The sequence below is a fragment of the Phlebotomus papatasi genome, chromosome 3 (assembly GCF_024763615.1).
Source record: "Phlebotomus papatasi isolate M1 chromosome 3, Ppap_2.1, whole genome shotgun sequence".
Classification (NCBI taxonomy): domain Eukaryota; kingdom Metazoa; phylum Arthropoda; class Insecta; order Diptera; family Psychodidae; genus Phlebotomus; species Phlebotomus papatasi.
This window is the reverse complement of record NC_077224.1, coordinates 85296010-85308334: the sequence shown is the minus strand read 5'-3', so window position 1 is coordinate 85308334 and position 12325 is coordinate 85296010. Positions and strand designations below refer to the sequence as shown.

At 33.0% G+C, this 12325-nt stretch overlaps 1 protein-coding gene across 1 annotated transcript in view; it reads right to left on the bottom strand.

Annotated features, from left to right (window-relative positions):
- Positions 1-12325, bottom strand: part of LOC129806147 (fibroblast growth factor receptor homolog 1) — a 103292-nt gene that overhangs the window by 40284 nt on the left and 50683 nt on the right. The window contains exons 3-6 of the mRNA XM_055854524.1: positions 9025-9307; positions 8661-8949; positions 5859-5998; positions 1319-1379 (exon numbers count right to left, since the gene is read on the bottom strand). Of these exons, the coding sequence (XP_055710499.1) occupies positions 1319-1379; positions 5859-5998; positions 8661-8949; positions 9025-9275 (741 nt within the window). The 5' untranslated portion in view covers positions 9276-9307. The remainder of the gene's footprint in view (positions 1-1318; positions 1380-5858; positions 5999-8660; positions 8950-9024; positions 9308-12325) is intronic.

The window sequence follows — 12325 nt, the reverse complement described above, 5'->3', positions numbered from 1 at the left end:
GACTTTTCTTTGTGTTGGTTACTATCTCGACTATTTTCCTCATTCCTCGCTGTGTTTCTAAAACCACCAAATAGTCATCACAGGAATCACCACAAAGAAAAGTCGATAATACAGAAGCACTTGAGAACAGTCATTTGCTAAAAAAATGTTCATTTTTCATTGTAATAGCACCATAATATACAAAATACCTTAAAATCTTGAATCATTTTAGGAAATTGTCATACTAAAGTTGATTGCTTTTTTCATAGGATAAACTGTTTATTAACTTCACTTTAAGAAAAATAGAACTTTAGAATATCCAATTTCTCGTTGAAAAAAACTTGAAAATTACAAATTGAAAACAGTTGCCAGTGCTCTCACATGGGGAAAGGCAATTTATTTGCGTAGTGATTTTTTTTGTATAAATTAAAGCCATTGTGGAGTTATTTTAAGGGAAAATGAACATGTTACTTTAGCACTTGACTGTTCTCAAGTGCTCCTACATAACCGACTTTTCTTTCTATTGGTTGCTGTCACGACTATTTAGGGGTTTTAGAACACGAATAGGATAGGGAACAACAGTCGTGACTGGCGCCAACACAAAGGAAAGTCGATAATGCAGAAGCACTTGAGAACAGTAATGCAAGCATGAAAGGCATCGTTATTTCAAAACGTAATCTAGTCATTAAACTTGGTTTGGGGAGAGAGAAACAGAGAGCGAGAAGACAATGAGGAAAAGTATAGTCCAAAATGATAGTTCGCATTCTAGAATTTCCACAGGTGCTCTGATAAAGACCATGGCAATGGTATCGATATTTCAAAGCGTAACTCTTCCAATGAGAAATATGCATTGTGCAGATGCTACTAAACTGCCACCTGACATAATCTCAATACAAAATCTCTAATATTAAACTTTATCTGCAACAAACCAGACACAATAAAGCATTTCTGTGTCATTTATCCCTCAATTACATTTCAAAATAGATTCCAATGATATCAATGCGTAGCATACACAATCCAGTGCAATTTTATTCTCAATCCAAACTAATAAATGTTTATGGAAATGAAAATAATATCAATATTTACATTTGAAATTGCCGGAAATATTGCTTATGTTAGCAGATATTCAAATTCCAAACAGTTAAAGTGTATTCGACTAATTTTTTTTTGTGAATTCAACACTCCAAACTTGTAATTGTATTTATGATTGTATGTTACGAACTTTGAGTGGAAATTAATTGGAAGTTTAATTGAAATAACAGCATGAAAAGACGCAAAGTCTTGAGGAGAATAGATGAAATGCGTCTTGCGGTACAATTGTACAATAAATAATACTCACCAGAATATCTGTATCGATGTATAAGACGTTTTCCTGCATCGAAACGTGATTGAGTCCTCCACTGTTGAATATTTCATGCAAGAAAGAAAAATAAATTGATGAAAGTCTCGCAGAATATTGTGTATGTTTGGAGAAAAGTAATAAGATTTGTGAGTAAGGGATGTTCGAGATGTTCTCAGTACACACTACCAGACAGATTTTTGATGGGAAGAAATAAAAATAGGCATGTTTCTATATATTTTAGATAAAACTTTTAAAATATGCAACAACAAAATGGCTTCTGTAACTGAAAGACGACGTTTGTGACGTTTATTTGTTCCGTTTTTTCGTACAAAATTTGCCATTGCTATCAAAATTATTGTCCGTTTTGAGCAATTTTCACTGTTTTGGAAAGGTTTTGAAATTGTCTTTAATTTGTCTAAATATTAGGGGTTTATAATATAGATGCAAGGGGCTTTTTTATAGCATCTATGGTAAACTGCCCTCACTCGACCGGTGGGTAATTTTTTAAATCGTTGATGGTCAATTACTATGAAATTGTCACAGATTCGTATTATATTATAACAAGTAATAGCAAATATAAATAATACTACCGGTCCAGTGAGGACACTTACCTTACATACTAGAGAAATTTATGTCCACATTAAAGAGTTTTTCTTACACAAAGGCAGGGAATTTTCTTCAATATGGACATAAATTTCTCTAGTGTATAGATGTCATTAAGAAAATTTCATGGGAAATCATAATAGCAATAGATTTTATTAAAAACATGAAAAAATATTAATAAAAAATATATTAAAATAGATGCATGTGTTAGCTTTTCCAGAATCTTTTGAATAGCTTTATTTATTATAATCTAATTTGAAGAAAAAATTTCTTCTCCGAAAGAAAATACGCAGAATTAAATAATAGTCCTATTCCAATGAAAAATGAGAAAAGGAAATCTTTTTTTTGCATCTTACTGTTCTCAAGTGCTTCTGCATTATCGACTTTTCTTTTTGTTGCTTGGGGACTCAGCTGTTTGATGATTTTACAACACGATGAAGACGGCGAAAAACAGTCGTCAAGACAGTAAACCAACACAAAAAAATTTCGATAATGCAGGAGCATTTGGAAACAGTAAAGTGCCAAAAATATGTTGAGGACAAAGATATTCCTTTTTACTTTTATTATAACAACTTTTTGGCGGTTTTAGAACACGACGAGAACTAGGTAAAGCAATCGTAACCGGAACCAATACAAAGACAAGTCGATAAAGCAGAAGCCCTTGAGAACAGTAACATGCTATATCCATCTTAATTTTCAATTAAATCAATAATTCTTTTAAATCTAAAATCGTCCTTTAATCCTTCAATAAGAATCTTTAATGTTTGGTAAAATTCGGTCAACTCAAGGTTTATATAGCAACTTGCACGAATTTTTCGACCTGATTTAGCTTTATTATTCAATTATATTCGCATACGACGTTTTGGGGACAAATGTTCTCCTGCCTCAGGTCTACAAATATCACAAATATACAAAGAACAATTTTTAAGGGGTCGATGGGAATACTCCATCTGTCTGCATTTGGCCGGCATGCTCTGCATATCAAGTTGTTCCAGAGTGTATGTTGTTAATTCATTCCAAAACACAATTTATCCGTTTTATTTTATTGTATGCCTTTACTTCTATTTTTAAATGTTTTTAATTTTCGATTATTTTAAAAGTATCACAATTATTATAAAAAAATGTTTTTAAGGCTCCGGCACACTTTTTAGATCAGGAAAATTTCGTAAAGTCGAAATTCGGGTCCCCTTCTTTATCACATGTTTTGCATATGTCTATCTCATCCTCTCGCACTCTTCTTCTTCCCTTAAACATCACTTCAAATTCAATTTAGCCCAATCGAATTAGGTATGCGAAAGAATGAGATAGTCATATGCAAAGCGTGTGAGAAAGAAGGGGATCCGAATTTCGACTTCATGAAATTTTCCTGATCCAAAACGTGTGCCGGAGCCATTAGGATATTTGTTGTAAACCTGAGAAAGGGGAAAAATCGTTCCCGAAACGTCGCGTACGAATTGAATGAAAAAAAGAGGACCTAAAAGACCATGTAAATCTTTGAATAATCTCCGTGTGAGGGCACTGTTGTCTCTCGGTACTGATGACTGTTCCCAATTTTATCTTTTGGAACAATGTCAGTGAATAATACATCGACTGAACTGTTAGCGTCCAATCTAAACTCTTTTAATTATTCGAAGTGGATGAATTCGAGACTGATATACAAAGAAAAATATTGAACGAACCTTAGAAATATAGAAAGAGTTCTCAAAAATATACTGTTCTCAACAGATCCCAGCAACAGTTCAGTAGGCAGACAAATAAAATCGTAACAAGCGCAAATGCAAATATACTGAGTTTTGCTCAATTGATTTCGATGATATGTTTCAGTTGATTTTTATCGACTACTTCAATGCCTTTCCAAAACGGTCAAGTAATTGTGACAGAAATGGCAGAATATTTGTTATACTGTGAAAAAATTGTTCCGTTCACGGAATCTCTAAGGGCAAGGCGCTTAAGACTGTCGCGTGGATGGGCGCCTTGGCTACTAGAGGTTTGTCTAGAACCATTAGCACTCCTCTTAATGATCTATTCCCTACGAAATCAGCAATTCAACATAAACTAGCTCTAAATACTAATCCTCTCTATGATACCCTTCCCGAAGCAGTAACGGCCTTGACAGACTTGAGGATTAATCGAGAGACGACTCAGCGTAATTGTATTCGATATAATGATTAAACAACATTTCTATCATTTTCCACTAAGTCTTCTCTCGGCTTAAGTCGTAAGTGTGTCTAGGGCATGACTCTCAGGCTAACAGTAGGAACGCTCTTAGGAGAAATCAGTGCTGCCCCGAGAGACATCAATGATGTCAATTCAAATACCGGGGGGTTTAACCGTTGGGAAAAGCTGGTGCTGACAAATTGTCACATTTAGAAAAAAAAAAATAAAATATCGAACAACGTAAAATTTTGGTCAAACCGAATTTAGATCTCGGATAAATCTCTTAAAAACTTAATAAAAATTTATTAAATACAGTAGACTCTCTCAAATTCGGGCATTTGGGATCGAAATTTCACTCGAATTAGAGAGAAATTCGGGCGACAAACTTTTTGAAATGCAACGATTTTTTATTCATCTGAATACACATATTAAGTTTGCACACTCATATAAAATCAAAACCATACTACTCTTAAATCAAAGCCACGGTACTCTAAAATCAAAACCATGATACTCTAAAATGAAAGCCAAAATAGTCTAAAATCAAAACCATTTTTGCTACAAATTCAAAACTATTTTTTCTCTAAATTTAAGAGTAAAAGAGTCTAAATTCAAAACTACTGAATTTCAAAACCATCATACTCTAAAATTTAAGAAAATGCTCTTATAGAAATTTTTTCTTAATTTAAGCAAAAAATTGCTTGACGCAAAATCGAACCCTTAGTTAGAGTATTTTTTTTCTTGAATCTAGAGGGTAATTTTTCTCTGTGTATATATCGTAAATTTCATGAAAATACCTTAATAATGCAAAATCACATCAAAACTAAGACAAACCATGCCAAATTTAAGCATATTTGAATCATTTGATAAATCATAATCAAACTTGAAAAATGACAACAAACTTTTTTCAACTGTAACTGCTGTCCGAATTAAAAATTATCCCGAGAGCCGAATTAGCCAGAGCCTACTGTAATCTTCAAAATACTCTATTGGGGAAACTGGGGCAGTTGTAAACACAGCGATGTTTTTAATTAAACTATACCTAATTGAGTTTAGCGATCTTTCTTCCCTGAACAAATACTTGATATAAATCTAAAAATTATAGTGTTCAAAACTACCCCGTGTTTACTACTGCCCCATTTTCCATAGTTGTATATTTACTAAATTATTAAAAATTCATAAAAAAAATTTCTCTTCCGGTGTTTACTATGAGAAAGATATCCAGGGATTTATTTAAATTATGTTCAGTACATCTTCAAAGTATTGTGAAGTTTATTGGGACATCTCTCTCAAATACTATTCAATTTAGGGGTATCTTTATCAAGTGCAAAAGCTCCTCTTCAAATCTTCTTTCAGCATTGATCGATGATATCAAAGAAATCAGATTGAGAATTGTAAATAATTTCAAATTCACTTATTTTCAATTCCATCATCATATGTTTATTGATCTCTTTCTTTTATTACTTTATTTATTTTATTTCATTACATGCCGTTCTCAGAGTGTTATTTCGAAATAATCCTCTTTCGATTTATTTATCTTCCTACAAAATGATACCACATAAAGTATGTTTGATAGTGCTCAAGACAAGAGGCTTTCAATTGCATTCAATAGTTGCTAAATAATCTGCTTTACAGTATACAAGATATTACAAAAGGACAATAATAATTGCTACTATGCCCCTTGACCATCTGTGACGCATTCTATTTTAAATGAAATTTATCTTTTTATTATGTTTCTATAATTAAATTGAGATGAAAAAGAGGTAATAATTGCGCATACTTAGCTGTGAATGGTGCTGTTCTATAAATTCCTTGCCAGTTGTGCAGGCGTTTGATTCTCTTCAATTTTCTCTGGTATCTTATACAATAAATAGCCAGAAAAATAACTATAGCTATTGGTATCATTGCCAGAAGCGTCCACTGTTTTGAGAAAAAAAAGATAACATTGTAAAATTTATGGAAATTGTGCAACAATTTTGATTTAATGAGAGTTGTAAGCGGTTACTAAAATGAAAGATGTAAAATGGTTTCAAAACTTGAATAATCAAAATTCAAACCCCGCAAATTAGATTGAACCACATTGACTTTAGTGTGACGTTCAAAAGAAGAAGGAGAAGAGTGCAAAAGAGTGGAATAGGCATATACAAAAGATTGCGAAAGAAAGAGACGTGAATTTTGACTTCATGAAATTTTCCTGATCTAAAACGAGCGCTGAAGTCTTTACGTTGACTTGATAACCTTTGAAATGTACGATAATCAAAAGAAACCAGCAAAATTGTTTACGAGAAAAGTTTTACGTTACTTAGTCGACATCGTTGAGCTGTTTTTCGTACATTTATCGTACGATAAGGTCGAAGTACTGTCGTTATTGTACCTTTAAATATTCTTTATTTTTTACCGGCAAAAATCGATTTTATACTGATCAAAATTGATTAATTTAAGTGATAGTGCCTTTGGCACACCTTTTAGCTCGGTATAGTTTCAGAAAACGAAAATTCGCATCCCTTTCTCTTTCAAAAGATTTGCATAAGTCAATTTTGGTTTCAAAATTCGACTGAACTAAATTTAATTTGATGTAATGTTCAAATAAAGAAGAAGAGTCCGAAAGAGTAAGACAGACTAGTACAAAGCTTTAAAGAAAAAGGGACGTGAATTTTGACTTTATGAAATTTTCCTGATCTAAAAGGTGTGCCAGAGCCATAAAAATTGGCATTTTCACATACCAGAATCAATTTTTATGGAACGACCAAAGCTTTTAGATCAAGAAAATTTCATGAAATCAAAATACACATCTTTTTCTTTCTAAAACCTTTAATGTATATCTATCTGATCTTATTCTTTCGCACTCTTCTTCTTCTATTGAATGTTATAACAAATCAAATTTGGGGACTTAAATAAAAGATTTGCTGGAGGCATTACTTACTAAAATAAATTTTTGTACTGATAAAAATTGCCAAAATTACTTTTTTTCTAGTCAAAATCAATTTTTATTGCCCGGCATATCTTTTAAATGAGGAAAATTTTACGAAATTAAAATTCATATCCTTTTCTTTCACAAAAAATTTCTATATGTCTGTATTATTTTCTGCATTCTTCTTCTTCTTCTTCTTAAGAACGTCCGCAAAGAATTCAAATTAGTTCAGTCAATTTTGAGTGCCAAAAAGTAGGATATGTAATGTATATTCAAAATATTTGAGAAAGAAAGGGATAGTTAATTTCGATTTCATGAACTTTTATTGATCTTAAAGATCTGCTGGAGACATTAGTGATCGAAATCGATTTTTGCCAACAATACTGAGCTTTGCTATATTCGATAGCTGTGAAACACACGAGAATGTCAAAAAACCGGTCCCAATTACCCGAATATCAGACAGCTCAGAGTAAAATCAATTTTCCTGCTGACAAAATAGTCATTTTTTCGGACCAAAATTATATTTTTGTTAAAAATTTTTTTTAATTAACCGAAAAAAATTTTTTATGGCTCTGGCAGACCTTTTAGATCAGGAAAATTTCATTAAGTCAAAATTCACATTCTTTTCTTTCTTAGAACCATTGTATATGTCTATCCTGCTCTTTCGCACTCTTCTTCTTTTTTTGAATGTCAGACCAAATTAAATTTAGTTCAGTCTGACTTTGAGCCCGAAAGAGTAGGATAGACTTATGCAAATTTTTCGAGAAAGAGAAGAATGTGAATTTAGATTTTATGAAATTTTATTAACGTAAAAGGTGTGCCGAAGGCTTTACAGAATAAATTTGCACTTTTCTGCCTAAAATCGATTTTTTTTGTCAAATTAGTTTTGTTTTGTTTTACTACCACAAGCCGATTTTTTATGCTGACCAAAATTGTTTTTTTTTATGCTTCCGACCCTTCTGATACACTTTTTAGATCAGGATAAATTTGATCTAATCGAAATTTACATCCCATTCTTTCTCAAATGTTTTGCAAGCGTTTTTCTCTGTCTTTCGCACTAAAAATAGATTGAACTAAATTGAAATTGGTTTGATGTTTAAAAATGGAAGAAGAGTTCTGAAGAGGAAGACAGAAATATGCCAAACTGTTGAGAAGGAAAGGGATTGTGAATTTTGATTTCATGTAATCACGTCAATCATGTAATTCCCGGCACACATTTTAGATCTGGAAAATTTTATGAAATCGAAATGCACGTCCCTGTCGTTTTTGAAAGTTTTGCATAAATATGTCTATCTCATTCTTTTGTACTCTTCTTCTTCTTTTAAAAATCACACTAAATTCAATTTAGCTCAGTCGAATTTGAAGTACGAAAGAATGAGTTAGACATATGCCAAACTTACGAGAAAGAAATGTATGTGAATTTTGATTTCGTGAAAGTTTCCTGATCCAAAAGGTGTGCAATTGCCATTACTGACAAGTTTGCTGTTGAAGTTTGAATTTTATAATGACTATTTTGTAACAAAATACTACTCTAAGTGCTGCAGCTTTTCATAATTAAGGATATTTTCTGCTTTATTTCCCATAAAAAAAATTGCCATCTTTCATTTCATGAACCTTTTGTTAATATCCTTGCAAACAAGTCTGCAAGACAAAAGAACATTATCAACTTACCATCTTTTCCCTTTCAATCACAAAGTTATTGTCCTCCTTTTGGGACTGCATTTTCCTTGGAATTTCCACAAAGGACACACTATCGCTACTCCTGCAATTTCTATTGTCCCTCACATGAGCCTCCAATTTGTACTTTCGTCCTCCTTCTGTGGAATTTGGAGGCAATTTATAATTTGCCACTCCAAAAATTCTTTCTCCATGATTCTTGTCTTTTGGGAGTGGCACCTCCAAGGGTTCAAAGAGATTTAATTCACGCATTGGAATTGTTTGATTTCGGACATTGTAGAGGCTGTTTTTTTGGGATAGGAATGGTCATGTTTCAAAGCAGCTGGAGCAACATAAAAAATAAGACAAGAATTCCCACCTTATGACAATATGATCCGCAGAAACATCCGTGGGAAGATGGTATATCGATGTAATGTTCCAATCGATATCAATGGTTCGTGTTAATGTGCTATAGCGCCCTTTTATAGTCACATTTGGTAGTTGACTGGCGTAGGGACAAGAGCAAATATCATCAACACAATCTACAATATTTGGCCAGAGTGTGAAGGGAAAAAGAGAAGAAAAAAAATGATAAATAAATATTGATATATGCCTCAAATAATTATCCATACTGTGGGAGTATTTGCTATATCATATACAATCTATATTGGATGAGAATTAGCCTATGCATTATATTTTCGCACAGGGAGATTGTACGTTGAAAGTGTTTTTTTTTTTTTACAAAACGTGGTATTCAAACTTTTTCAACGATTTATCATTAAACTGGGCAGGAATGAATATATATTAACAGCAAATGGAAAAGAGCATAGCAGAGCTTTGAACTTTAAATGTGATATACGTTTTTACAAATTGCAAATGAGCATTTCAATTCGTTTTTTTTTTGTATATAATAAAACTAAAATAACTTAGGGTAAGTGTGCCAAATTCCGGCCAGCTTGCAATTTCGGCCACCTTTTTTGTTCCTCGAATTTCCATGAACTTTTAGATTTTACATACTCTAGAGATTATACAATGCAAAAGAATAACAAAAAATGTAGCTTCGACAAATGATATGACGTGAAAAAGACATTGGAAGAATTCCCGAAGGACAAGGAACTATGAGAATGAAGGTGGCCGAAATAAGGCACCAAAGCTATGTCTATATTTTAATTCATTTTAAAATGTATTAAGACTGATTTTAGAGTAAATAAAGACGGTAAATTCTTTACAAGGATCCAAGCAACACTCTTTAAGAAGAAAATATCAAAAAAATCAATTTATATTTAAAATATTGCATTTAAAACTTGAGACTTTGACGCTTACATGCAACTATGCCGAAATTTGGCACACTTACCCTATAGGGTAAGTGTACCAAATTTCGGTATAGGCATTTTCGACTCTTATGTCCAGCGCACAATAACTTTTCATTGTAAATGTTTTCAAAATTTCCCATAAGAGTGAATGAGATATGAATCTAGTCATCTCGCTCGTTCTTATAGGCAGTCTCGAAACCATATTTACAAAACAAAAGTTATTGTGCGCTGGGCATTAAGTTTGTAAATATTATCATATTTATTTTTTAAAAGATTTTTTATGCTATTTCTTTTTGATGAATTGGAACCTTGAAGATAGTTTATCGTTTATGTTATCTCTAAAATCACATACTTAAAATATTTTAAAATTAATAAAAATATAGATATAGCTTTGAGTAATATTTCGGTCGCCTTGATTCTCATAGTTCCTTGCTCAAAATCATTTCCATATCATCTCGCTCGTTGAAGCGATATTTTTGTTTTTTCGCGTCATTATAGTTTTTTGAGGATCCCGGTCAAAATCCCGAAAGGGTCAAGATCCGGAAACCAAAATCCAAAAAGGATCAAAGACTCGAAAAGGCAAAATCCCGAAAGCCAAAATCACGAAATGTCAAAATTCCGAAAGCTAATATCCCGAAAACCAAAATACCGAAAGGGTCAAAATCCTGAAAGCCAAAATCCAAAAAGGATCAAAGTCTCGAAAAGCCAAAATCACGAAAGCCAAAATCACGAAATGTCAAAATCCCGAAAGCCAAAATCCAAAAAGGATCAAAGTCTCGAAAAGCCAAAATCACGAAAGCCAAAATCACGAAATGTCAAAATCCCGAAAGCCAAAATCACGAAAATCAAAATACCGGAAGGGTCAAAATCCCGAATGGACCTAAAATCCTGAAAGCCACAATCCAACGAAAAGCCAAAATCCCGAAAGCCAAAATACCGAAAGGGTCAAAATCCCGAATGGACCTAAAATCCTAAAAGCTACAATCCAAAAAGGATCAAAGTCCCGAAAAGTCAAAATCCCGAAAACCAAAATCACGAAATGTCAAAATTCCGAAAGCCAAAATCACGAAAACCAAAGTACCGAAAGGGTCAAAATCCCGAATCAGCCAAAATCCTGAAACCAAAATCCAAAAAGGATCAAAGTCTCGAATAGCCAAAATCCTAAAAGCCAAAATCCAAAAAGGATCAAAGTCCCGAAAAGCCAAAATCCCGAAAGCCAAAATCACGGAATGTCAAAATCCCGAATGGGCCAAAATCCTGAAAGCCAAAATTCAAAAAGGATCAAAGTCTCGAAATGTATAATCTTTTTTGCACTTGGTAAACCGTAAGAGTCGAATCAGGGAACTCTCCAGCCATGAGCTAACCATCTTACCAATTACACCACGAGATTCTCTGTTTCCAAATTTATGTAAAAATTTTGAAATCTATCTAGAAAATATGAGAGCTTAGGTTAATATTCACGAAATGTTAACGAATTTGACTGAACATTTTGACTAAAAATCTGAGAATACTAAATTGAGAACAGTTGCTAGCGCCTCTTGCGGAAAGAAACCTCGCCTTCTTGTGGTGGAAAAAGTTACAAATATCAGTTACTTACTTAGAAGAATATTAATATTAACTATTGAGGTATTTTACTCTCTCTTCTCTTTTATTCTCTTATTATTGTAGAGAATAAAATTAGGAAAATCAAGAAAGGTTCAGTGTTTCCGTCTAATTCCTGCTACATTTGATCGAACCGTAATTTATCTATTGGGATATTGTTGCAAAGGTAATAAATAGTAGACCGGTGGTATCCAAAATCCCGAACGCCAAAATCCCGAAAGCCAAAAGCCCGAATTTTCTAAATTCTGAAAGGGATGAAATTATATGGAGGAAAATGTTTTTAATAATTTCCTAAGACACAGAAGATTTCCTTTGTCTCCAGCAAGCGCGAGTGCAAAAGTGGGAGTAGCTATGACACTTTTAAGAATGCGGGATTTTGGCTTTCGGGATTTTGACAGGGACCCGTAGTAGACATATAACAAATGGTAACTGTAACTGCAATTAGTGATTAAAACAAAAATTGTATTTGGTGTGACATCTAAATGATATGGTCTATATATTAGTTGTGATAACCATTTAACAATTTGTCTAATAAACGTTTCATCAGTTCCATTTATCAATAATTGCGAGTCACTGTATTGAAACTAAAAAAAATTGGTTGTGCCAAAAATCGTTATAGTTCTGTGATACACAGTGTTATTCGCAATAGGTCGGCTTGCTTCGTAAACGATCGTGTTTTATTTCGAGTCGTGATACTCTTTGTCGCTTTCGTCCTATTCGTTATACGTTCTCGGTTTCTTAACATCGGCCTTCTTCGCGAGTGAC